At 32.4% G+C, this 23,853-nt stretch overlaps 1 protein-coding gene across 4 annotated transcripts in view; it reads right to left on the bottom strand.

Annotated features, from left to right (window-relative positions):
- The window catches only part of LOC128244747 (carcinoembryonic antigen-related cell adhesion molecule 5-like), a 49,412-nt gene extending 25,843 nt beyond the window's left edge, over positions 1 to 23,569 (bottom strand). For 2 of the 4 annotated variants that reach the window (XM_052962799.1, XM_052962803.1), the window contains exons 1-2: positions 23,465 to 23,569; positions 22,970 to 23,095 (exon numbers count right to left, since the gene is read on the bottom strand). In XM_052962799.1, coding sequence (XP_052818759.1) covers positions 22,970 to 23,027 — 58 coding nt within the window. In that variant the 5' untranslated portion in view covers positions 23,028 to 23,095; positions 23,465 to 23,569. Of the gene's footprint in view, positions 1 to 652; positions 791 to 22,969; positions 23,150 to 23,464 lie in introns of those variants that run through there. The other 2 variants (XM_052962800.1, XM_052962801.1) reach the window with 2 other exon arrangements.
- Between the last annotated feature and the right edge of the window lie 284 nt (positions 23,570 to 23,853).

Here is a 23,853-nt window from a genome sequence, read left to right as displayed (position 1 = left end):
TGGATCGAAAGACTCCTACGGTTCAAATAGAACAATTAAACAACCAAGACTATGTTTGTGGAGGCAATTAAATGTCGTCCAGTATGCATATGTTATGTTGTTTTAATTCCCAGTTTTCCAGAGGCTTAGTCTACTGAGTCCTTTATTTGAATACTATACGTGTGTGTCCCTACTTCAGTGTCGTTAAGGTCCTTGCCTTGTGCCTCTAAGCAGTGTTTATTTAAGAATGTTTATATGTTAGGCTTGTCCCTGTAGTTTTTAATAATATTAATGTTATATGTTAATAAACAAGAAATATAATATTAATGCTATATTTATAGAATAATCCATGGTTGACCATGGCTTTTGGTTGATAAATGCCCCAGTGGAAGGAATAATTGCCTAAGGGCTTTAGCCCGAGGGCAATTATTTTCACTGGGGCAATTATCAACCAAAAACCCATGGTCAACCATGTATTACCCTGTATAATACATATGTTTTGTTATATGTTAATGATTTCAATTGGATTTAAACATTAGTTTGTGGAATAATGAAGGATATGTCATATGATTAGCATGTAGTCTAAAAAATTTAAAAATGAGAAATAACAAAATGGTTTTGAATGGCATTAGCTGTGAATAATAACGTGTGACTGGAAATCAAAATAGCAAACCTTTTCGTACGTGTTTTAAGAATAAGCCTGCAATATTTCCATTCTTCAAATACATCATGTTTTACCTTGGCCGATTTTGATTATTCGCTGGAATAATTAACATTTCTCAGCGAAAAAAGTAAAACAAAACGTTTCAACCAATCATTTCCTGTTCTCACTGCTTAATGACCTTTCCCGAATGTAAACATCCGATACAGTTTCGTGTAGTACTCGCTACTGAAACACGGAAGGTATCATTAATTGGTCGAACTAATTTCACCTTTCTTGCACCGATAATTGCATTTTAATCCCTTTAAATACGGCGGCCATTTTTATTTTCATGAAAATGACGTCAGTGTGCACGTTCTCGTCTTCGTCTGGCAATTATGCCATAATCGCCCTGACGTGCCGTGATACTTTCAAGGGCGGAGACGATAATCATTATTGCGGGAACGAATTTCTATAGTAAAATGTTACTATTTATAGTATCATGCGTATTATGAAATCTTTAAACATGATATGTTATAAGTAAGCCAGAAATATGGCATGCAATATTAAATCCTTAAACATGATATGTCATAAGTAAGCCAGATATATGACATACTTTATGAAAGCCTAAAACAAGATATGTTATAATTAAGCCTGAAACATGACATGCTATATGTGTAAGCCTGAATCATTACGTGTCATATGTGTAAGCCTGAATCATGAGATGCTTTATGTGTAAGCCTTAATCATTACGTGCCATATGTGTAACCTAAAACATGACATGCTAAATGTGTAAGCCTTAATCATGTTATACTTTCTGTTTAAGTCTAAAGCATGACATGCTATATATGTAAGCTTAAATCATGGCATGCTATATATGTAAGCTTAAATATTGACATGCTATATGTGTTAGCCTGAATCATGACTTGCCATGTCTGTAAGCCTTAATCATGAACTGCTATATGTTTAAGCTTGAATCATAACATGCTATATGTGTGTAAGCATGAATCATGACATTCTATATGTGTAATCCTGAAACATGACATGCTATATGAGTAAGCCGTAGTCATGACATGCTATAGGTGTAAGCCTAAATCATGACATGCCGAAGAAGCATGGTTTTGTCGAACCAGTACATCCGCATTTTATGAATGTTACATTATGATTTTTCTATATACACATAATCAGTTTTAACGCGCCACTGTTATGATGTTGCATGAGACCCATTTGCTCGCGTCGCGTTGGTCGCTGATAGTTCCTTCCGGTCCATTAAGATTTAAAACTTTCGCTTTGGACCATGTGGTAATCTCGTGTAACAAGCTCACAAAAATCGTTCCAATTACATGATGTTGTTGTTTTTAAATACTACGAGAAAATGTAATTTAGGCCGCATTTTTAATAGACATACTATTTCTCATCATTTTACTGGGCAAGATTCCTTCGCCGCTCACATTTGGACCAGATATTACTCAAAACATAACATTTTTAACCAACGTAATACCAAACAATATATTTGAAGTAAACAGGATCTTGAGAAAAAGAAGCAATTCAAAACTATTTAAATTCCAACATTCATTGTTCATGGCTGCATTTATTACAGGTTAAGAAGCGTGCGATCTGTTTTTATAAAAACAATACAAGAGAAGATTTTATCATAATTTTAATTAAATTAAATTTAATTTTGTTTTATCTTAATTTGAATTTAGATTAATGTGAATTTTAAATTTGTTTGATTTGATTTTTATCTTAATTTAATTTTATTTTAATTTAATTTTGCATTGCGTTTTAATTCATTTTTTTCAAGTTTTCTTCTTATAGTACCTGCTATCATATTTAAGCCATCATAACTTAAACAAAACGAAGGATGTGGGGAAAAATGATTCCCACCAATTTCAATTGGCAGTGGCGTCGAACTCATCAAGACTTGCAAAAGAAGTGGGATAACGGTGGACAGAAACGTAAACAAATTTACTGGAAAAATCAGCAGAATACAGGTACAACTTAATATATTGTGGCATATTCCATACTATTATTATAAGAATAACAATAATTTTCAGTTCAGTTTATATGTGTTGTTGTTATTGATTTGTTAGGAAATTTGACTCACTAGAATGTTTCCTTGATTATGGAAACATTGAAATATAGAATGTCTACAAAGGAAGTTATTAAACCTTTAGACCTTCTGGTTAAATAGTAAAGCCGATATGTGATACTTAATTTGGATTTTAAAGTAAAATCGTTTCCACTTTTTTCAGATGGAGGACCTATGGTGGCCGTTCTTAGACCGCTGACAGATGCTTGATGTCAGTTGTAGGAAAAAAAAAGCCCCTGGACAAAAGGGGTCCTTGACCGGTCTGGTCTGGCCATGGATACTGATCTATTGCAGCTGCCTTCCAACAATTAAACCAATATTTATATACAAACAAAAACCTATTTTACAATAAATCAGTGTTTATTTCGATGGCAAATGTATGAAAGTATTAGGTTATCTCATTTCAATAGAATACAGTTTGAAAATGATGCATTACGTCAATACCTTTAAAGTATCGCCATTTTTCAACTATCTAGCAGGTGCCCATTATCTTTCCGCTCAATATACATAGCGCTGGAGTCTGTCATTTTTGGCTAGGAAAACAACAAGTGGGATATGGACGCGTAGTGTCGCCCAAACAAAAATCGTCAAAGACTCTGAAGCGGCTGTTTATATGGACTAGTTTCCTCCTGGCTCTCCATTATTTCTACTACAATTGCCGCTGCTTATCTACGGCAAATGTCGTTCGCGCCGACAACAAGCGCAGTCGTCTGAATGGTATAAATAGACACTAGTTGGTCAGCAAATTTTGACTTTGAAAACATTTTATTTCCGAATTAAACATCTAAGTTCTGGTCAGCAAAGTTCGAAAAAGACTGACCAGCAGTAAGGACTCGAATAAGTTTCACAAATGATCAAATGTATCCAATGTATCCATCAATTGTAATATATATGCATTAAACATACTTTGAAAACATTTTATTTCCGAATTAAACATCATCTAAGTTCCTGGTCAGCAAAGTTCGAAAAAGGCTGACCAGCAGTAAGGACTCGAATCAATATTATTCAATTTGTAGTTTAATCATTCTATAATGTTTATAGAAATAAGATCATATCATACATTCAAAAGAATGCTGTTCATTCAATAATTTCTTACATTTCCTTTGCCTCTAAAGTTTTAGCTTTTATCAATTTCAGCATGCAGAAACAAGAAAATCACAGATGGCAAATGTCAATCCTGCAACAAGATGTCAGACACTGAACAACATTATGGTTCTGCCATGGTCATCCTGGAGGAAAAAAAACCCGCTTTTAACAGATGCGCTTCTTGATGGACAACCTGAAGAAACTGTTCAAGGTGGATGACATTACAGATTCCAATAAGCTTTTAAAACAATTGAAAACGCAAGTACGTGTCACTGCCATGGGTCGCTTTACCAACACAGATGTGGAAATCCTCTTTGTAAAACGCCGAATTGATGCATTACTCTTGCTACTGCTATTTGTTTTTTGATATAGTGAAGAAATGTTTTAGTTTAAAATTTGATACCATCTAAATGTCTCATTAACTTCACTCGTAAATGTTCAAGCTATTTCAAAACTTGACTCAATTTCTTAATGAATGTCAATTTTTAAATAAGAAATATGAAACATTTTCAAACCTTATTCTTATTTTGAAAAATATATTTTTTTAATTTACTGATTATTCTCACAGATTACATAATTTTCTATCACATAACTTTTGTAACATTTGCATCTGTGTGCTATTCTGCAATTGTACTATTTACATTTCTGCTTGCCAGAGCTTTAAGATATTGAACAATTATCTGTCATCACTTGCAAATGCCTTTGCATTCACACTTTTTTGTCAATCGCTGCATGTACACATTATTAATATGCAGCCTAAAACAAAATGGATATAATTCATGTGCACATCTGTCTTTTCTTCGTCCCTGTTATTGCTTAAAACAATGTTAATTACTTAAAGCTGCACTCTCACAGATTTACCACTTTAACAAGACAAAAAATAAAAAAAGTTGTCAAAATGTTCAATCTGTGAGAGTGCAGCTTTAAAAAAAATATATAACTTATTAACACAATTATTAATATTTCGGATTTTTCAGCCCATATTTGTTACTTAAAATAAAAGATTACTTGCTATTTTTTAATTCCTGACAGAAGATTTATTATGTTAACTACATCACTTGAACTTTTCTTCCATAATGAAACAATAGAATTATTTGCACTTTTTTTTTTTTTTTAAAAAGCATTACCTTAAAGAGTTGCAATTCACTCCTTACGGCTTTTGAAATTGCAACTATTGCACACCTTAGTATTTGAACTTTCGATTATTGCTCACAAATACTCCCCACAGGTGCAAATCACAACTTACAGTTTTTGATATTACTTTAAATAAAAGATCACTTGCTTTTTATTAATTCCTGACAGAACATTTATTATGTTAACTACATCACTTAACATTATTTAAACTTTCCATTTTCGTTTACAAATACTTCCCACAGGTGCAAATGACTCTTTACAGCTATTGACACACCAACTTTTGCTCATTTTAGTATTTTTACTTTCGAATATGTTGAAAAAACTTCGAACAGGTGCATTTTAATCGATTTTAACAACCTTTTTGCACACCTCATATTTAAACTTTCTGCATTTTGACACCAAAATTAACGCGATGTGCACATTAATACACTGATTGGTTTCAAATATGTTATTGACATTATTTTAACTTTGTATGTGTGAATTTAAACACAAATTGCAGAAAATATGTAGCTAAATATGTACAATTATGTTTCATTTCTTTTTGTAAAAATGCAGTATCATTATAAAGATCATTCGAAATGTTAATTTAATTTACATGCTATTGTTGCTTATTGATAATATTGATCACCAGTTAAATTTTGCCAAATCGTTGTCTAGTCTCAGACAGTTAAAGGCAGCTGTTCATTTTACATGCTATTGTTAAATTCTTTTCAGTATTGATCTCCAACAGTAATTAGGCCAAACTGTTGTATGATGTCTGTCCTTTGAAGGTCGCAGTTTGATTTACATGCTGTTGTTAACTACTCTTCAATATTGATCTCCCACAGTAATTTGGCCAAACTGTTGTATGATGTCTGACTTTTGAAGGCCGCAGTTTGATTTACATGATGTTGTTTACTACTCTTTAGTATTAATCTCCCACAGTAATTTGGCCGAACTGTTGCATAATAACTGACGGTTGAAGGCCGCAGTTTGAATAACATTCTGTTGTTAACTACTCTTCAGTATTGATCTCCCACAGTAATTTGGCCAAACTGTTGTATAATGTCTGACCTTTGAAGGCCGCAGTTTGATTTACATGCTGTTGTTAACCACTCTTCAGTATTGATCTCCCACAGTAATTTGGCCAAACTGTTGTATAATAACTGACGGTTGAAGGCCGCAGTTTTATGTACATGTTGTTGTTAACTGCTCTTCAGTATTGATCTCCCACAGTAATTTGGTCAAACTGTTGTATAATGTCTGAATTTTGAAGGCCGCAGTTTGATTTACATACTGTTGTTAACTACTCTTCAGTATCGATCTTCCATAGTTATTTGGCCACACTGTTGTATAATGTCTGAATTTTGAAGGCCGCAGTTTGATTAACATGCTGTTGTTAACTACTCTTCAGTATTGATACCCCACAGTAATTTGGCCAAACTGTTGTATAATGTCTGAATTTTGAAGGCCGCAGTTTGATTTACATGCTGTTGTTAACTACTCTTCAGTATTAATCTCCCGCAGTAATTTGGCCAAATTGTTGAATAATAACTGACGGTTGAAGGCCGTCGTTTGATTTACATGCTGTTGTTAACTACTTTTCAGTATTGATCTGTTACAGTAATTTGGCCAAACTGTTGTATGATGTCTGACCTTTGAAGGCTGCAGTTTGTTAACTACTCTTCAGTATTGATCTTCCACAGTAATTTGGCCAAACTGTTGTATAATGTCTGACCTTTGATGGCCGCAGTTTGATTAACATGCTGTTGTTAACTATTTTTCAGTATTGATCTCCCACAGTTAATTGGCCAAACTGTTGTATAAACACTCACGGGTTGAAGGCCGCTGTTTGATTTAAATCCTGTTGTTAACGACTTTTCAATATTGATCTCCCACAGTAATTTTGCCAAACTGTTGTATAATCACTGCCGGTTGAAGGCCGTAGTTTGTTTTACATGCTGTTGTTAGCTACTCTTCAATATTGATCTCCCATAGTAATTAGGCAAAACTGTTGTATAATCACTGACGGTTGAAGGCCGCCGTTTGATTTACATGCTATATTAATTCCTGTTTCTTAAAATTGATATCGAACAGTTATTTTGCTTAATTTTTGCTTAATTAGTGACAGTTTAAGGCTTCACTTTTATTTACATGCAATTGTATGCTTATGTTTGTTTGTTATGGCATTTTCCTGATGTACATAGTATGCATATTATGAATCTGCTCGATTTACCATTGTTTGGTACTGTTTACAACATATATAAGTTACTTTTTTATGCTATTTAACTCACATATTGAAAAGGCTTATCAACTTTATAATGTGTATGCATTAAATCTACAGTATAACCAGTGGTTGAAATTAACACCAGCCCGCAAGGCTTGCATTGGTAAAATGTCTTCCGGGCTTGCTCAAATTCCGAATTTTACATGGCAGGGCTTGTTAAAAAATTTGGTGCCAAGCTATAGTACATGAATTCGGACTTATTCATCCAAAAGTCTAATTTCAGTAACTGTTTTACCTACTTACACTTTTAGTTACTTAATAGCGGATGCACTTGTTGACATTGACTAAAACACTTATACTACCTATATCCCTTGCATAATGTTGTGATTACACTTTTATAGACTCAGAGTATGTGTCATTTTCTTTATGGCTATTCCATTTAAACATATAACTACTCAGGATATTTTTTTAATTAGTTCACCACACAACCCTTTGAATATTATCACTTCTCACATTCATTTTCTTACATGTACACTGTAAACATTTTCTTCGTTTTCAATAACTATTTGCCAATGTATATAACTGTGTATAAAATTACTTTTTTGTTCCTTTAATGAATGCTCATAATGCCACTTTATTGTATACCAACCTTTCCGTTGAACTTTTGTTACACAATGATAACATTCATTTGTGAAAACAGCTAAATCTATTCCATTAACGAAACTTTTCAATAATCATTTCCCATTGCTTTTAAAATTCTGACATTATCATTCCCATTCATTTCCATCGAACTGCTAAAATAAAATGTAAATACGTTGCAACAAATATTCATTTCATAAAACTGTTCCTATAAAATATTCTGCTTCTTCACCCTTTGAAAGCATTCATTTGTATGTTAATGTTATTCATTTTAAAAAAATAATTACAAACAATTGATTTGCATTCCTTTTAAAAATTTGAAATCATCTATTTGTATGTTATTGTTAAAATTCTTCATCTTAAAAACTAATGTACTTTATCTTTATTTCTCAAAACCAATCCTGCCTTTTTACTGGACTATTCTAAAGACTAGTGTTTTGTGTTATATAAGTATATATATATGTTAACATCCATTTATCCCATTTCGAATTATTCATTTAAGACTTTAAGTTTGCTATTTCTCAGGGGTTTAAAAGTACCGGTATATGTTATGAAACTGTGTATTGCATGTTGCATATTTCATACTTGGGCACATCTGTGTTTCAAAACCATATATTGTTGATTGCATTCTGAATATCATGTCACACTCATTTCTAGCCACTTCTTTTTTTTAGCTCACCAGAGCACGAAGTGCTCAAGGTGAGCTATTGTGGTCGGTCTTTGTCCGGCGTCCCTCAGTCAGTCGTGCGTCAACAATTGCTTAAAAAACATCTCCTCTGAAACTAACTGGCCAAATTTAATGACACTTCACATGAAGCTTCCTTGGGTGACTCTCTACAAAGATACAACAAGGTGTCACGATTGATCAAGAACAACAACAACAAAAATGGCCGACTTCCTGTTTTGCTTTAAAAAACAACTCCTCTGAATGTACCAGTCCAAATTCAATTACAATTAACATGAAGCTTCCTTGGGTGACCCTCAACAAAAATACAACAAGGGGTCACGATTGATCAACAACAACAATAACAACAACAGCAACAACAACAAAATGGCTGACTTCCTGTTTTGCTTTAAAAAAATATCTTCTCTGGAACTAACTAGCCAAATTCAATGAAACTTTACAGGAAGCTTCCCTGGGTGACCCTCTACAAAAATACAAAAAGGGGTCACGATTGATCAATAACAACAACATCAACAACAACAACAACAACAAAATGGCCAACTTTCTGTTTTGCTTTAAAATAAACATATCTAAAACTACCAGTCCAAATTCAATGAAACTTTATAGGAAGCTTCCTTAGGTGACCCTCTACAAAAACACAACAAGGGGTCACGATTGATCAACAACAACAACAGTCTAACAATCCCGCTAAAACATTAGGCATAAATATGCACAGCACATAGCCACAATGTGTCTATTTAAAATGGTTAGGCAATATAGGGATCAACAATAGACAGGTTTTGTTCATTTTAGCCTCAAATGAAGCATTTTTGGTGTATGCTGTAAAAAAAATTCTTCAGTTTGATTTAAATTGTATCAGGTTTGTTAATATGGACTTGTACATATCGTAGAAAATATAGGATATTTAATCGCCTGATGATGTACAAATAAGATTTAAATGCATGTAACTTATTTCTTCAGCTTCAGATACGAAATATTACGTCTTACCGTCGAACTACTCCACTGAAGACCTCATGACGGGCAATATAACCTGCGTGCTAGGGAAACCTCTTCACTCAGACGGATGCGAGCGGTGATCATAATTATGCTGTTACTGATCGTGACTTGTTTCATATTGTTGATGATATACACCAAGAAATACTGTGGACTGGGTACAGAAATGGTATGTGTTCAGTCTCCTTGGTACCATGAATGCCTTGTAAAAGGGCAAAATTATCATAGAGGAGATATGAAGAAATATCTTGACTCCACATCACGTGAAACAAATAATATTAGTTAGTACCTGGTCAATGAATGGATTTTTTCTTAAACGGTTTAAAGCTTTCTATAGCTTGGGAGATCGACATATTTTCTGATCAAGTATTTGTTTATTATTGCAGACACCATTGTGGATAGGTAAATAAAATACATTACCCCTTTTTAACTTTTGATTGCATTTCTGGTTCTATTAGATTTATTTTAAACGTTAGGCATATACCATGTATATATATCGTGACGTCGAAACGGTAAATACACTGTTACTTTTTTTGTCCGGAGTATAACTTGAAAAGTACTGGATTGAATTCATTGGAACTTCATAAAATAGTAAAGCACAATGAGAGGAAGTGCAGTGTTCAAGAACCATAACTCTTTTTGCTTATTATGAGTTATTGCCCTTTATTTGTTTTTTTGCTGTCATTTTTTTTCCAGACATTAACTTGCAAACTACTTGATGGAATTTATTGAAACTTCAGACAATGGTAAAGCACAATGAGAGAAAGTGCAGTACGCAAGAACCATAACTCTATTTTAGCTAATTACAGAGTTATGGCCTTTAATACGTTTTTCTTGTCCCGAGTATAACTTGAAAACTATTAGATGAAATTTAATAAAGCTTCACTCAGTGATAGATCATAATGATATGAAGTGCAGTGTACAGGAACCGCGATCCTATTTCAGCTAATTACAGATTTACAGCCCTTTGAATTTTTTTCCTGTCCGAAGCATAACTTGAAAACTATTGGATGGAATTTAATAAAACTTCATACAGTAATAAATCATAATGGAAGGAAGTGAAGTGTATAGGAACCGCAATTCTATTTCAGCCAATTACAGAGTAATTGCCCTTTAGTACTTTTTTCTTGTCCGGAGCATAACTTGAAAACTATTGGATGGAATTTAATAAAGCTTCATACAGTGATAGATCATAATGAGAGGAAGTGCAGTTTACTGGAACCGCAATTCTATTTCAACTCATTACAGAGTTTCTGCCCTTTGTTACTTTTTCTTGTCCGGAGCATAACTTAAAAACTATTGGATGGAATTTAATAAAACTTCATACAGTTATATATCATGATGAGAGGAAGTGCAGTGTACAGGAACCGGAATTCTGTTTCAGCCAATTACAGAGTAATTGCCATTTGTTACTTTTTTCTTGTCCGGAGCATAACTTGAAAAAAGAAACTTAACTCATTTATAGATAGTCATAGGCAATCGTATATTCTGTGCTTTAGAACATCAAATATATCAGTATTAATATCTCAGTATTAGCATCACTGAGATTGTTTATAGCCTTTTTTCTAACTTTAAAAAAAAACATAATAAAAAATGAATAACTGACGATAGTCCATAAAATAAAGTTGTCATTTATATGTTGGCTTTCCCAATAGTTGACTGCAATTTCATATCAGGGCGGCGTTTGGGGGTATTAATCACCTTCAGTGATAGCTCTAGTTTAAACTGAATTCAACAGAAAGTCAAAAAAATTAATTCAATCTAAATACTTACTATTAACTTGTAAAGTTGTAAGTAACAATTACATAAATACTATTTGTAATGTTGACACTTAACTTTTATTTTAAACTGACTTTTTAATGTCAACACACTATTCATGATTATGCTTGGTAAAAAACAGTTTGATACTAAATTTATTAGTTTATTTGGTAGTTTTGGAGTGATATTTAAAGGGACTCGCTCATGTTTTATAAAAAAACACTTTTCTTCTGACGAAATATAGGGTGGCAAATCATTCAGATTTATAAAACTAAGATACTGACAGCTGGAATCCTTCAGAAAATAAATATTGTCGTACGTGATCTTTTTGTGGCATAGTTAAAATTCAATATACATGTACATCAGATGTTATTTCAAAAGAAAATGGTTGAAATGCTCCGATTGACTACTTTTTTGACAATATGGTACAAAAAGATACTACAACCATTACGCTTTTAATTGAAATTAATTAAAACTTATAAAATTAATTAGTTGTATAATTTCGACAATTGAAATATGATATCAGGTTATCAGAATACTATCAAATTCTATTATGTCAAAAGACTTTAAGAATGATGCACGTAAAACAGAATGAGTCTCAGTTTAAGAAAGGCAATGCCATATTTGATTTTCAAATGACTAAAACCAAAAACACTTGATATCTCCCAATATTTAATCAGACTTAAGCCTTGCTCTTTGAGTCATAACAATGATCCCATATGTCACAATAAATTATTAAAATGCTAAAACCTGTTGATGTGGGGGGTCAATATCCTGATTCTGCCTGGGGTAGATTCATCTCAAATGTTCAAAGAAACTTGACCACATATTCGTGAACACATATAACGTGCTTAGTATACCTTAGTAATAACCCTCATGAATGTTTAATGGGTAGCTGTGTAAAGGATTTAGAAAGCCTCTGATGAAAATAATCGCCCATAAGTTCATATATTGGTTACTTACAGTATCTTATCTAGCGGTGGTGCATGCCTGCTGGCTTTAGTAAAGAGAATTGTCAAAAACTAAGAAAGTGGTGTTTTTACTTCGATAACTATTATAACTATTATTGAATAGGGATCTTTATTTGCATAGCAATAAAAGAAAGTATAACATTAAATTAGTTCATCATCATTAATTGAATGCAAGGTATAATTCAGGTAAATGAATTAATGTCGAAACTGTAAAAAAAAAAATCTTAATAAAATCAGATTTTTGTTATAAATAGAAGAAAGGCAGTCTCTATTTTAAAACTCAAATTAAAGGAAACAATACATTCTCACTTAAGAATCACCTGTTTTATACAAGTTAAATGAATTATTAATATATTGATATTACTACCTTAATCTTTTTCTCAATATATTGATTTCCATATATATATATTGGATTTAATGCAACACTGTACTAACAAGCAACAAAATAGTAGGAAAATATCATGATAGTCATAAATATCACAAGTTTATACTTTGATTTGCGTCATTTACAAAGATGATTTTGTCTTATGGATACGTTTACATATAATTTTTGTGACCTTTAGTTACCGTTATATGATATAAGATATTTTATCTTACTTTAAAATGATGTAAATCAAATTAATTGTCTATTTCCCTATAAGTATGTCCAAACAATATAAAAGCAAATGCACACATGTTTCAGAATACAACTTTATGAACAAGAAGGAGACAAATCCTTCACTAAAAATAAATAGCAAGATACCATCAATATTATACACCCATGATACTTATTACTCACAATGATATTGCCAAGTAATTAAAGACTAGCGGGAAATATATATAATATTATGGTTACATTAACAATTCATACATTTGGAGGGTTGAAAAAGTCTACTTTAAAGTATTTTTTACCAAGCAAATACAAAAATAAAAGTGCATAATTTGTGCAGCATTAATTACACTACTCAAAATTGTTGATATGTTCCGATTGGCAGAGGTCATGCCGGGTAGCACCAAACAACTGATAAGCCCTGCCTAATCTAGACGCCGATTCTTTGGTATGAAGGGTAAATAGATCATAGCACAGTTTTCAAACTAAAATTAATATTTTCAGTTAGATGCTTTCATTTTTAATCATAGTCTTTCTGGTGGATTTTAGTGGTTTATCAATGAAATAAAAATGATATTTCACTCTTTCGAACAGTTCAAATAACTCAAGTGGAAATATTCACTGTTTTTATCCTCCGCCGAATCGAAGGTTTCGGGAGGGGAATATTGTTTTGGCGTTGTCCGTCCGTCATTCCGTCCTTCCGTCCGTCCGGTACCATATCTTGGTCGGCATTGATCACAAAATGTTCAAACTTGGTCATAATGTTCCCCTTGATCATATCTCGACCTATTTTAAAAGTGGGTCACATGGGGTCAAAAACTAGGTCACTAGGTCAAATCATAGAAAAATCTTTGGAACATACTAGAGGCATTATACATGGTCAAATATTCAAGAAACTTAATCAGAATGTTTTCCTTGATGAACTCTTGGTTGTATATAAAGCTGGGTCACAAATGAAAAAAAAATTAGGTCACTAGATCAAATCTTAGAAAATTCTTGTCCAGAACCATATCATGGTAAAGATTGGTCAAGTTATGTTCAAAATTAGTCATGATGTACCCCTTGAAGAAATATGGACCACTTAAAAAAGTGGGTCACATGGGGTCAAAAATTAGGTCACTAGGTCAAATCTTATAAAAATCTTTGAAACACATTAGAGGCAATATGTATGGTCTTATATTCATTAAACTTGATCAGAATGTTTTCTTGATGAACTCTTCGACATATTTTAAACTGGGTTACATGTGATAAGAAATTATGTCACTACGTCAAATCTTTCAAAAATCTTGTTAAAAACTATTTTATGGTGGTGATTGGTCTAATAAGTTCAAACATGGTCAGAATGTTCTCTTGGGTTAAATTTCGACTGGGTTTTAAAAGCTGGCCATATGGGTCAAAAACTAGGTCACTATGTCATATCTTACAGAAATCTTGGGAACAATCTAGAGGCAATACATCAGCTCTTATTTCCATGAAACTTAATCAAAATCCCTCAATGAAATCTTGGAATAGTTTGAAACTAGTAGGTCATGTGGGATCAAAAATGAGGTCACTGAGTCAAATCTTAAAAAAAACTTGTGGACACTCTAGAGGCTATAATTTTTGCAATATATCTGGACCAATTTTCATGAAACTTGATCAGAATGTTTGCCTTGATGAAAACTTAGATTAGTTTGGAACTGGGTAACATGGAGTCATAAACTAGGTTTCTTGGTCAATTCTAAATGTTACATTATATACAATATTTTTTTATTTCAAACAGTTGCAATGAAACTCAAACTCAGATATATACATTTCATTCACAATTGATTTCAATTCCTTGACTTAGCCCAATTAGGCGGGGGATATCAATTCAACGAATTTGCTTGTTTGTTATCATATTGCAGGACTTCAGTGATGGGGAGGAGGACCTCAGCAAAGTGGGAGGAAGACGTGCAGACCATTTGGTATGATGCTGTTATCATAAAGAAAGGTTTGTGTTCTGCTTTTTCATTTAGTTCAAAATACTATCAGATCGAAATAGAAAAGATTTTTTCACACAAGAACTTGGGGTAAGTAGAAATATCTTAAACACAGTACACATGTTGTTGGGTTTAGAGTTCATAAAGATATTCCTGCATCAATTTGATGCAATATGGCTTGACCACACCATAAGCCCCGTATCCGTCACAGCTTGAAGTGTGTTAAATGCGAAAAGAAACATTAAATTGAAATTGACACTACCCTAGGATAGATTTTTAAATTGTATTTACTGGTGTTTTTTTAAAGTTACATTCCAACATGACAATGTCATGATGCTCTACCTTAAATACACATTCAAAAGGTTGGCTAGAAACATGTCAAATGAATAAAATTAATGTTATGACATAATCCTGTTAATGCACGTTCAATAATGAAGGTCCATTGAAAGTTCATGTATCTGTTCATATTGAATTCAACATATAATATATGGCCTTTTGGCGCACATGATTAAAAACCATAACTCTATTTTAGCTAACTACAGAGTGATTGCCCTTTGTTACCTTTGTTAGCCATTCCTGTATCCAGGGGTATTCGTCACATATGTGACAGCTTATTTAAAGTATGTAGACTTGTATCGTGATTCTTCACCAAAATTGTTCAAAAATGAGCCTGGCTTTAAAGCTGGCAACACCCCTGGGATTCCTGATTTTCTATACACTTATTTAGTAAATTCATTGAAATTTTTCTTTGAAATCGCATGGCACAGAGCCTTGGTATTCAGTATTTATGTTTAGTTCTTAAGTTGACTATGTCTTACCTACATCCATAATATTTGTGATTGCGTACAAACTGTTTAACTTTACTGTAAAAGGGGTTTTTCAACTCATTTTGACATCAACAAACCAATCTTATGTATTGTCATTTGCGAAACATTTCAGTCAATTCAAATAGCTGTCATAATGCAGTTGAGAAAATCAGGGCCATAATGGCCCTCTTGCTTGATACTTGATTTTGGGTTTGTTTTGATTATAAACTTTAAATTATGAGAAATCATAAGTAAAAGCTCATAACATGAACCTATTCTTTTTCTTCAGAGTATTACATTAGGTACTTGACGGACAAACAAAATTGTAGGGTGAGGAAGGCTTCGCTGAAGAAGAATTGAGGGGCACAGACAGATATTGATAGATTTGTATTATTATAATGAGTATATACAATGTACATATATATGTTGTTTTTCTAACATTGTGCCTATGGGTGAAAATTAAAAATGAAGCCTTTTAATAATTTCCTTTTAACTGATTACTGAAATAGAAAACTGGTTATACTTTTACTCCTGAATATGTGTTTTATAGTGGTATATTGTTGTTTCATGTTTCATCGCATTACAACAGTCCATTGAAAAATAATGCAGAAAAAACCTTCAAAAAATGTCCCAAGTGTACTGGTTTTAGCGTGAAATTTAACTGAAATCATGTTTTCAACTTTGAATAACTTTGTAACCACCTAAAATATATATAAAAAAAGGTTTTCTTTATGCTGATGTGTAATATGTTGGTTATTACGTTAGCAAAAGTTTAGAAAATATTAATGAATAATGTTTCTATATGGCTTCTTAGAAATTGAAAGGTGTATAGTTTTAGTTTGCTCCGAAATTGGCCAATTGATATTTTTCTTCTTGCAGCATTGATAAGTATTATTAATTTCATGAGGTCTTGTTTCTTCATCTTGTAGTGATATGTTTTTTATTTATTTATTTCAATATTTTTTCAACTAATTCCATTTTGAACAGCACATTATTTGTTATATGGAACAGTGTGTACAAAAATGTCCCAAGTGTACAAAATAGCACATTTGATCAATATTTTTCTTGTTCATGTGAAGTTTTGATTTATTTGCACATAATTACTAAGGGGAGGACCTTAAAAATCAGTCCTAACACAGATTTGATAAAGTAGGGCCATATGAGATTTTTCCTGCATATAATGTGTTGTCCCAAGTGTACATGACTTTTGACATGTATAATTAACATGTGTCAGAAACAAAAAATATACATGACATGTCATCTAGGTGCATTCAGCATTTATTATTTAGGAGCAGTTGACATACTCAGAAGACTTTTATGTTGCTATAGTGGTAAACTGGAAAAATATTATGGAAAACTCCCAATTTTTGATGGTAATAAAAAATAAAATAAGTCTATTTTTTTTGACGAACTTAATTTCTAAGTCACATGCATTAATGTGTGTTACTATTCTTATTGCTTAAAAGAAAGTATGTTCTCTTGAAAACTACTGATCTTGTAAGGTAAAATCCAGAAGTTTTAATTTTTTGCTATTTTTTGTTCACTTGGGACATTTAAAATAACTTGAAAATATATTTTACAAAATATAACGAGCATTCTAATTATATCTTCGCAAAAACAACTGGAGTAAAAATGACTTCTCCTCTGTTAGCAAAATTCAGTTTTAATACAGGAAGAACTCTAAGAAGTCAGTATAAATCTGAAATTGACTTTCAAATATCTGACAATAAATTAAGTAATACTTCACGCAAAGAGCACAAGCGGATTCAAGAATATCCAAAACAGCTAAAATCAGATCCAACCTAACCAGAAAAGGCTAAGAAAGTACAGAAAAAGAAAAAACCTTGAGAACAAACTTTAGGGTGAAAAAAGTTAGAGAAAAAATTAAGAGTCACCCAAAGTATGACAAAGAAATAAGAGTGAGAGACAGGTTGAGAAAGCAAAAGTACAGAAAGAAAAAAGCTGAAATAGCCCCAAAAGCCAAGAATGCAAAAGGCAATAGCAAAACCTGATCCAAAAATGAAACAAGGCGAAGAAAGACCAAGCTTGATCAAACATGATATGTAATAAAATAGACCAAAAAGGCATGTATGTCATTACCTTGAGATTTGGGGAATGGGCTAATACGATGAATAATCTACTTTGACATGCAACACCAAGGAGAAAGTCGATGGTCAATCTGAACAGAGATTCAAGACAGTTCATAGAAGTAAGTTAGAGTCCGACAGAATTGAAAGACATGATCGGAGTAAACAGAGTGGAAAGAACAGGTTACTTGATCAAAACAACTTGCATATATATTCAGAATTCTCTAATAATATATGGGCTATTAAAAGATTAGGCCAATTATATATATATATATATATATATATATATATATATATATATATATATATATATATATATATATATATATATATACATGATAAGAAATAGAACGGAAGTGAAACAGCTGAATACAATCGAAGTCTTCAGAAAGAAGTGGCAACACAAAATGGAATGATTTTTAGATGACCATTTAAAAATCATGCCAAGCAAAGCCACATTTTTTTAGAAGAAGGAGTTCCAGTAGCCAAAAGACATCTTCTGATGTCAAAAAGGGAACTCTACAAGCAATTCAAAGAGAAGAATCCAATATACAATCAAAAGTTCAACACATTCACAAGACATATGCCCAAACATTATAGAACATTGAACTTGAAATATAAATAAGTATGTATAATAAGTGTATATAATAAGTGTGTATTTGTGTCCCAAGTGTACATTAAATATCAAAAATATGTTGCCGATGAAAACTTCTTTATCTTTGACATGTGTTGAAAAATTGTTATGAAACTTGGCATATCTCATTCATACATCGTGAGGTTTTTAAAATGTAGAAACTTACCACTAGAAATGACACTGTAACTGATCTAATTAAACTTCAAGTGGTAAAAGTATAAAAAAAATACTGACCCTTTAAAATACTAAAATCTTGATTTGACACTTTTTTGCTTTAATACGTTGACTCTTTAATGTTGTTTATACATTTTGTTTATAATAAGATTGAGCTAAAACAGCTTTAAACATGTTATTTAAAAAACGAAATGTATCAAAGTATGGTACTCATTTTACGAAAAGTTTAACTTTTTCAAAAATGATAAGTTTCTTGTTTTTTGAATCCACTTGCCCTTTTGATATCTTATTCAATGCATTACTTAATCATTGCATGTGGTATGAAATTTACCCCTTAATCACGCTCAGGCTTCATTTTTTTTCACCCCTGTCTGTATAAAATGCTGTTTTTCTACTGGGGGCAAGTAAACAAAATATAGTAATTATATCTATTGTTTAATTATATATTTATTAGCTCGTCTGACTTTTGAAAAAAACGACGAACTATTGTCGTCACTTGATTGTCATCGTCATCGTCAGAGCCGTTGGTTACTTTTTGCTTTTAGATCACTTACATGGAAACTATCAAAGCTATCACTTTGAAACTTGGTCGACTTGTTCATCTAATACCTTTCTTCACGTTTTACTTTTAAGATGCTGAATCTCACCTGTTTTGGGGGTAAAAAACATGAATTTTGATGGATTTTGGTTGATTATGAGAATTGGCCATAGCTTCTTCAATTTTTGTTGGATTGATTTCAATTTCTTTCCTAGACAAAAAATGGATAATGCCTTCAATATATTAAACAGGTTTTTGAGTCACACATTTGGAAGGGTAGGCGGAGGGTGGGGTATATTTGAGTGTTTTTGGACTTTGTAATTTTTAGCTAATCTGTTTATTAAGTTTTGTGCTTGGGTCACTTACATGCAAACTATTAAAGCTATCACTTTTAAACTTTGGAATACCTGTTCACTATCAAATGTACAATATGAAATAAATAAATCGTAAAAGCATAAAATCAGACAAGCATTCAGCATCCGCAGGCGGTGCTTTTGTTTAATTCTGCAGCCAATTAAAATAAACTGGAACAAGACTGGTTAAGTCCTTTGTATGGTTAAAATTGCCCAAAATGTTTATGGATTGGTCAATATTTTCAGAAAATTTATTATTTACCAATGAAATTATTTAGATTTGCCGAAAAAAAACAGTGGACAAGTTTCATACAAGTAGCTGCTGCTGTCTGATAATTAAAGATAATGAATTTGATATTTGTATTTTTAATGCAACGCTGCAGAATGTATTAGATATTTTGCTTCGATTAGATCATCAAATTTTATTTGCCAAAGTTTATTTTATTGATGCACTAATGGCATATATACTGTAAATTAATGAATAGGGCATAGTAATTGTAATTTGTTAAATTGAGCTATTCTTGATTTATGTTATGACATATAACTAAGCTGTTATAAAACAAAATTATGTCATAAAATTATGTTGTATTGAAAGCATATGAACCTTTTGGTATAATACATATTTAGTTAACCTTGTATTTGTTAAGTTAGTATCATGCTAAAGATAATGTAATTTTTTTACCCTTTTAATACGACCACTTTTAGAGCAGGTCATTTCATAGTTTTACATGCAACATATTGGCTGTCCGGCAGGCGGCTTCCAATATATAGTCTAATCAATAACTTCAGAGGCCTGCGTCCAATCTTCACCAAATTTGGTCAGAATGTGTAAGGGCATAATATCTCAAACCAATTTCATAAACAGCCATTTCGCTTTTGTTATTCAATAGAAATCAACCTCTAGTTATAGAAATCACCTCAAATTGGTCTTAAATTTGGTCAGATGTGTATTGGCATAATATCTGATACAAGGTTGATATCAAGCAGTATTTCTTAAGTCATTCATGATTTAATTACATTTCATTATAGAAACTGCCTAAAATTGGCTTGTCAGATCATTTACTGAAGAACTTTTGTTCAATCTTTACCAAATTTGGTCAAAATGTGTACGGGTATAATTTCTTGGACTAAATTTATTAACTAGCCCTATCCCTTGAGTCACACAAGAGTTATCCTGCTTTGATTATAGAAATTTACTGAAATAGGTATTGTCTTCAATAACTTGAAAAACCATCTCTAATAATCACCAAGTTTAGTCAGAATGTGTATGGGCAGAATATCTTGATCGGTGCTTCTTAACATGATTATGTTCTCATATGTCTAAATGTGTAACCTTTGGTAAATAAAGCTTTTATGATTATTATTAGTATGCCCCCCTTCAAAGAAGAGGGGTATATTGCTTTGCACATGTCGGTCAGTAGGTCGACGGTCGGTCGGTCGGTCGGTCCGTCGGTAGACCAAAGCTTGTCCGAGTGATAACTCAACAATTCCTGGACGTATGGTCATCAAACTTGACATGAAGGTTGGGCCTGACCAGTAGATGACCCCTATTGATATAAGGGCTCATCGGGTCAAATGTCAAGGTCACAGTGACCTTCAATGGTAAAATAATTTTAAAGCTTGTCCGAGTGATAACTCAACAATGCCTAGACCTATGGTCATCAAACTTGATATGGAAGTTGGACCTGACCAGTAGATGACCCCTATTGTTTTGGGGGTCATAGGGACAAAGGTCAAGGTCACAGTGACATTGAATGGTAAAAGGTTGTTATAGATTTTGTCGTTAGATTCAATTCTCCAGAATAAAGCTTTTAAGAAATAATTGCCCTGTTAAATTTGCAGAAAAAAAAATACTTTTTGTCTCAATTTATAAACACAGAGATCAAAATTGCCGTATGTTTTATTGCTGTTCACGTTTAAATAATTTAAATCTGAATAGAAATAGAAGTGAAAATTTAAATAATTTACAAAAAAATAAAAAAAAGAAGCCACGTATCACACCTTGATAAAGGATTTTCAGCCATGTTTAGCTGTACGTTTGTCAAATTATACAACTCATATTTGTAACATTTTGTAAAATAATGTTTCAACGTTTGGAGGTGGGGGTGGGGGGTGAGAGGGCGGAGGCAGCTTACTGTTACACATTTGACATCAACGTTACAAGAGGCGGACAGGGTCTAACACAATTATGTAAATTTGGACGTTTTTTAGCATCTCATGTGACATCAACGTAACAAGAGTAAATCGTCATGTTATAAGCCAAATGATTCCTGTTTTGTGGAGCGTTTTTGCTATTGTTACAAGACGCATGATCAACAGATTACAACATATACTTATAAAGTCAGAAAGTTATTTCTGCTTACTGAAACATATGTAGTATGAACGTAAAATCCTGTAAGATGTAGAGGATTGCGATTTGCGGAGGTTTTGCAAACGTAACACCAAACAAGCGTAACAGGGTGTTAACATGTGCGTGCGTGTTTTAAATCGAAACGTTATTTCTGTCCACTGTTCCACATGAAATATTAACGTAACACCCTGTGTTATGCATAGGATTCCGATTTGTGATGGGTTTTTTATGAATGTCAAGCATAACGAGGTGTTAAAAGGTGTATTTTGGGTTGTTGTTGTTTTAAATCGGAATATTTTTTTTCTGAATTCTGATTTTTTGGAGTATTTTTCCGGGTAACAAACCTAGAACCTCGGAATTATATGCTTGTTACATGAAATTACACTTGTTGCACCTTTTGTACGTTGAAGAACATGAGCGCTTCAGTTATTTCAAACCTGTTTTATTTTTAACGAATCGAAGTGATAAAAATAGACGGAATATTGAAAAAATATAAAAATATATAATAGAACGAACACAATGTCAAGAAATAAGGGGAAAGAGTAATTGAAAAAAAAGAAGTCCTCAAACAGGGATTGCCATTAAATCTGAACAAAAAAAACAACGTTAAATGGCGTGTCCCCCTTTATACACTGGGGATAATGTTACAACTCAGCTTATCAATAAAATAGTATACTCGTAACACTTTAAGAGTAAATTTTAAAAAACCTTAAACCCCTTACTTTTTTATTAATCAAAACAGTCTTATTGGTTACACTTAAACACCAGGACAATCCAAAAGCCAGCTGTCTACCAACAGGGATTGCCATTAAAAATTAACAGAACAAAACATTAATGGCGTGTCCTCCTTTCTTCATTGGGGTTAATGTTACAAATCAGCTTATTTTTGTAATGGTTGGCAGATTTACGTCCAATATACGAACGCCATCTTTTATCATTTTCAGTGTAAGTTATTGTATCTGTAAGGCTGTAAAGCCATTGTGTGTGCACGTTCGCTTATATGTGTTTGTTACCAAGCACCGCCGTTATAGCGCCGTTGGTATTAAGCTGAACTTGAGACATCCCTACAGATAAAGTCACAAATATGTCAATAAGAAACCCCAAATAACCTTGTTTACTCTGGAATTGAAATAAATTACTCAGTTTTCAAAGTAATGAACATTTAAAGAACTGAATAACCTTCATTGATTTCGGTTATAATAAACAACTTGATATGTTTAATATGAGCTTATAAAGCGTTTGTTTTTCTTTTTTTAAATGATTCATACTATAAAAATGGTTCTTCAATACATACCTGGCTTAATTTGAGTATGCACCATGAATAAAACACTCCATAAATACGTGATGTCCATTCTCGAACATTAGACCTAAACTTTTTTATTCCAAAAATACCTCAAATTAAAGAATTACCTTTCAGCAACTAAATAAATGAGCGTATTAAAGTCTTAATAAATCCCTTGAGTCACCAGGCAGAAATAAAACGTTTGTTTTACACTACCGGCTTCATATAAGTTGAGAACTGAACAATTTAATCTAATCAGATTTTCTCCTTCCGAGTTAGTAATGGTCTTGGTATGATATGAACTAAATACATTTGCAAGATATCATAATGATCAGACTTCATCAGAATTAATATTTCATTTTCAGTTTAAATTCTGTAGAAATTATCTACAATCAAAGTATTAAAGTTAAAATGCACTGAGGAAACAACTTGATGTACCAGTTTATCAATCCTGAAAAAGTAAGAAATGAAGTTGTTTAGATTTCCAAAAATAAAATAAAACCAGACCAATTCAACTATATTCAGCACTTCAACAATACGCTTCTGTTCACAACCCTTTCGCTCTGCTCCTCCCTCAACTCAAAACAAAATCCCTCCCGTTGTGGCTTTCCGTTTTATACCGTTGTTCTACTTTCAACGCATATTACCGCTTACTACACCATGTCTTTGTCATTGAACCAGAAGCGAGACATAGCACAAGCTTCAAAGATTCCTCGAGTATTTTGTTAACACATATATTTGTGTAATTTCTACAATCCTGTGATTATGCTCAAACTTTGTATATTTGGAAAATGATTTTTTTTCTATTGAAATAGATATTGTTTAAGACAAAGACGGAAACTTTGAAAACTTCAGAGACACAGTCGTCTCAAATGCCATCAAATTCCAGCTTTAAT

This window comes from Mya arenaria, chromosome 8 (genome assembly GCF_026914265.1).
Source record: "Mya arenaria isolate MELC-2E11 chromosome 8, ASM2691426v1".
NCBI lineage: Eukaryota > Metazoa > Mollusca > Bivalvia > Myida > Myidae > Mya > Mya arenaria.
The sequence above is the reverse complement of the archived record's forward strand: the minus strand, read 5'-3'. Positions and strand labels throughout refer to the sequence as shown.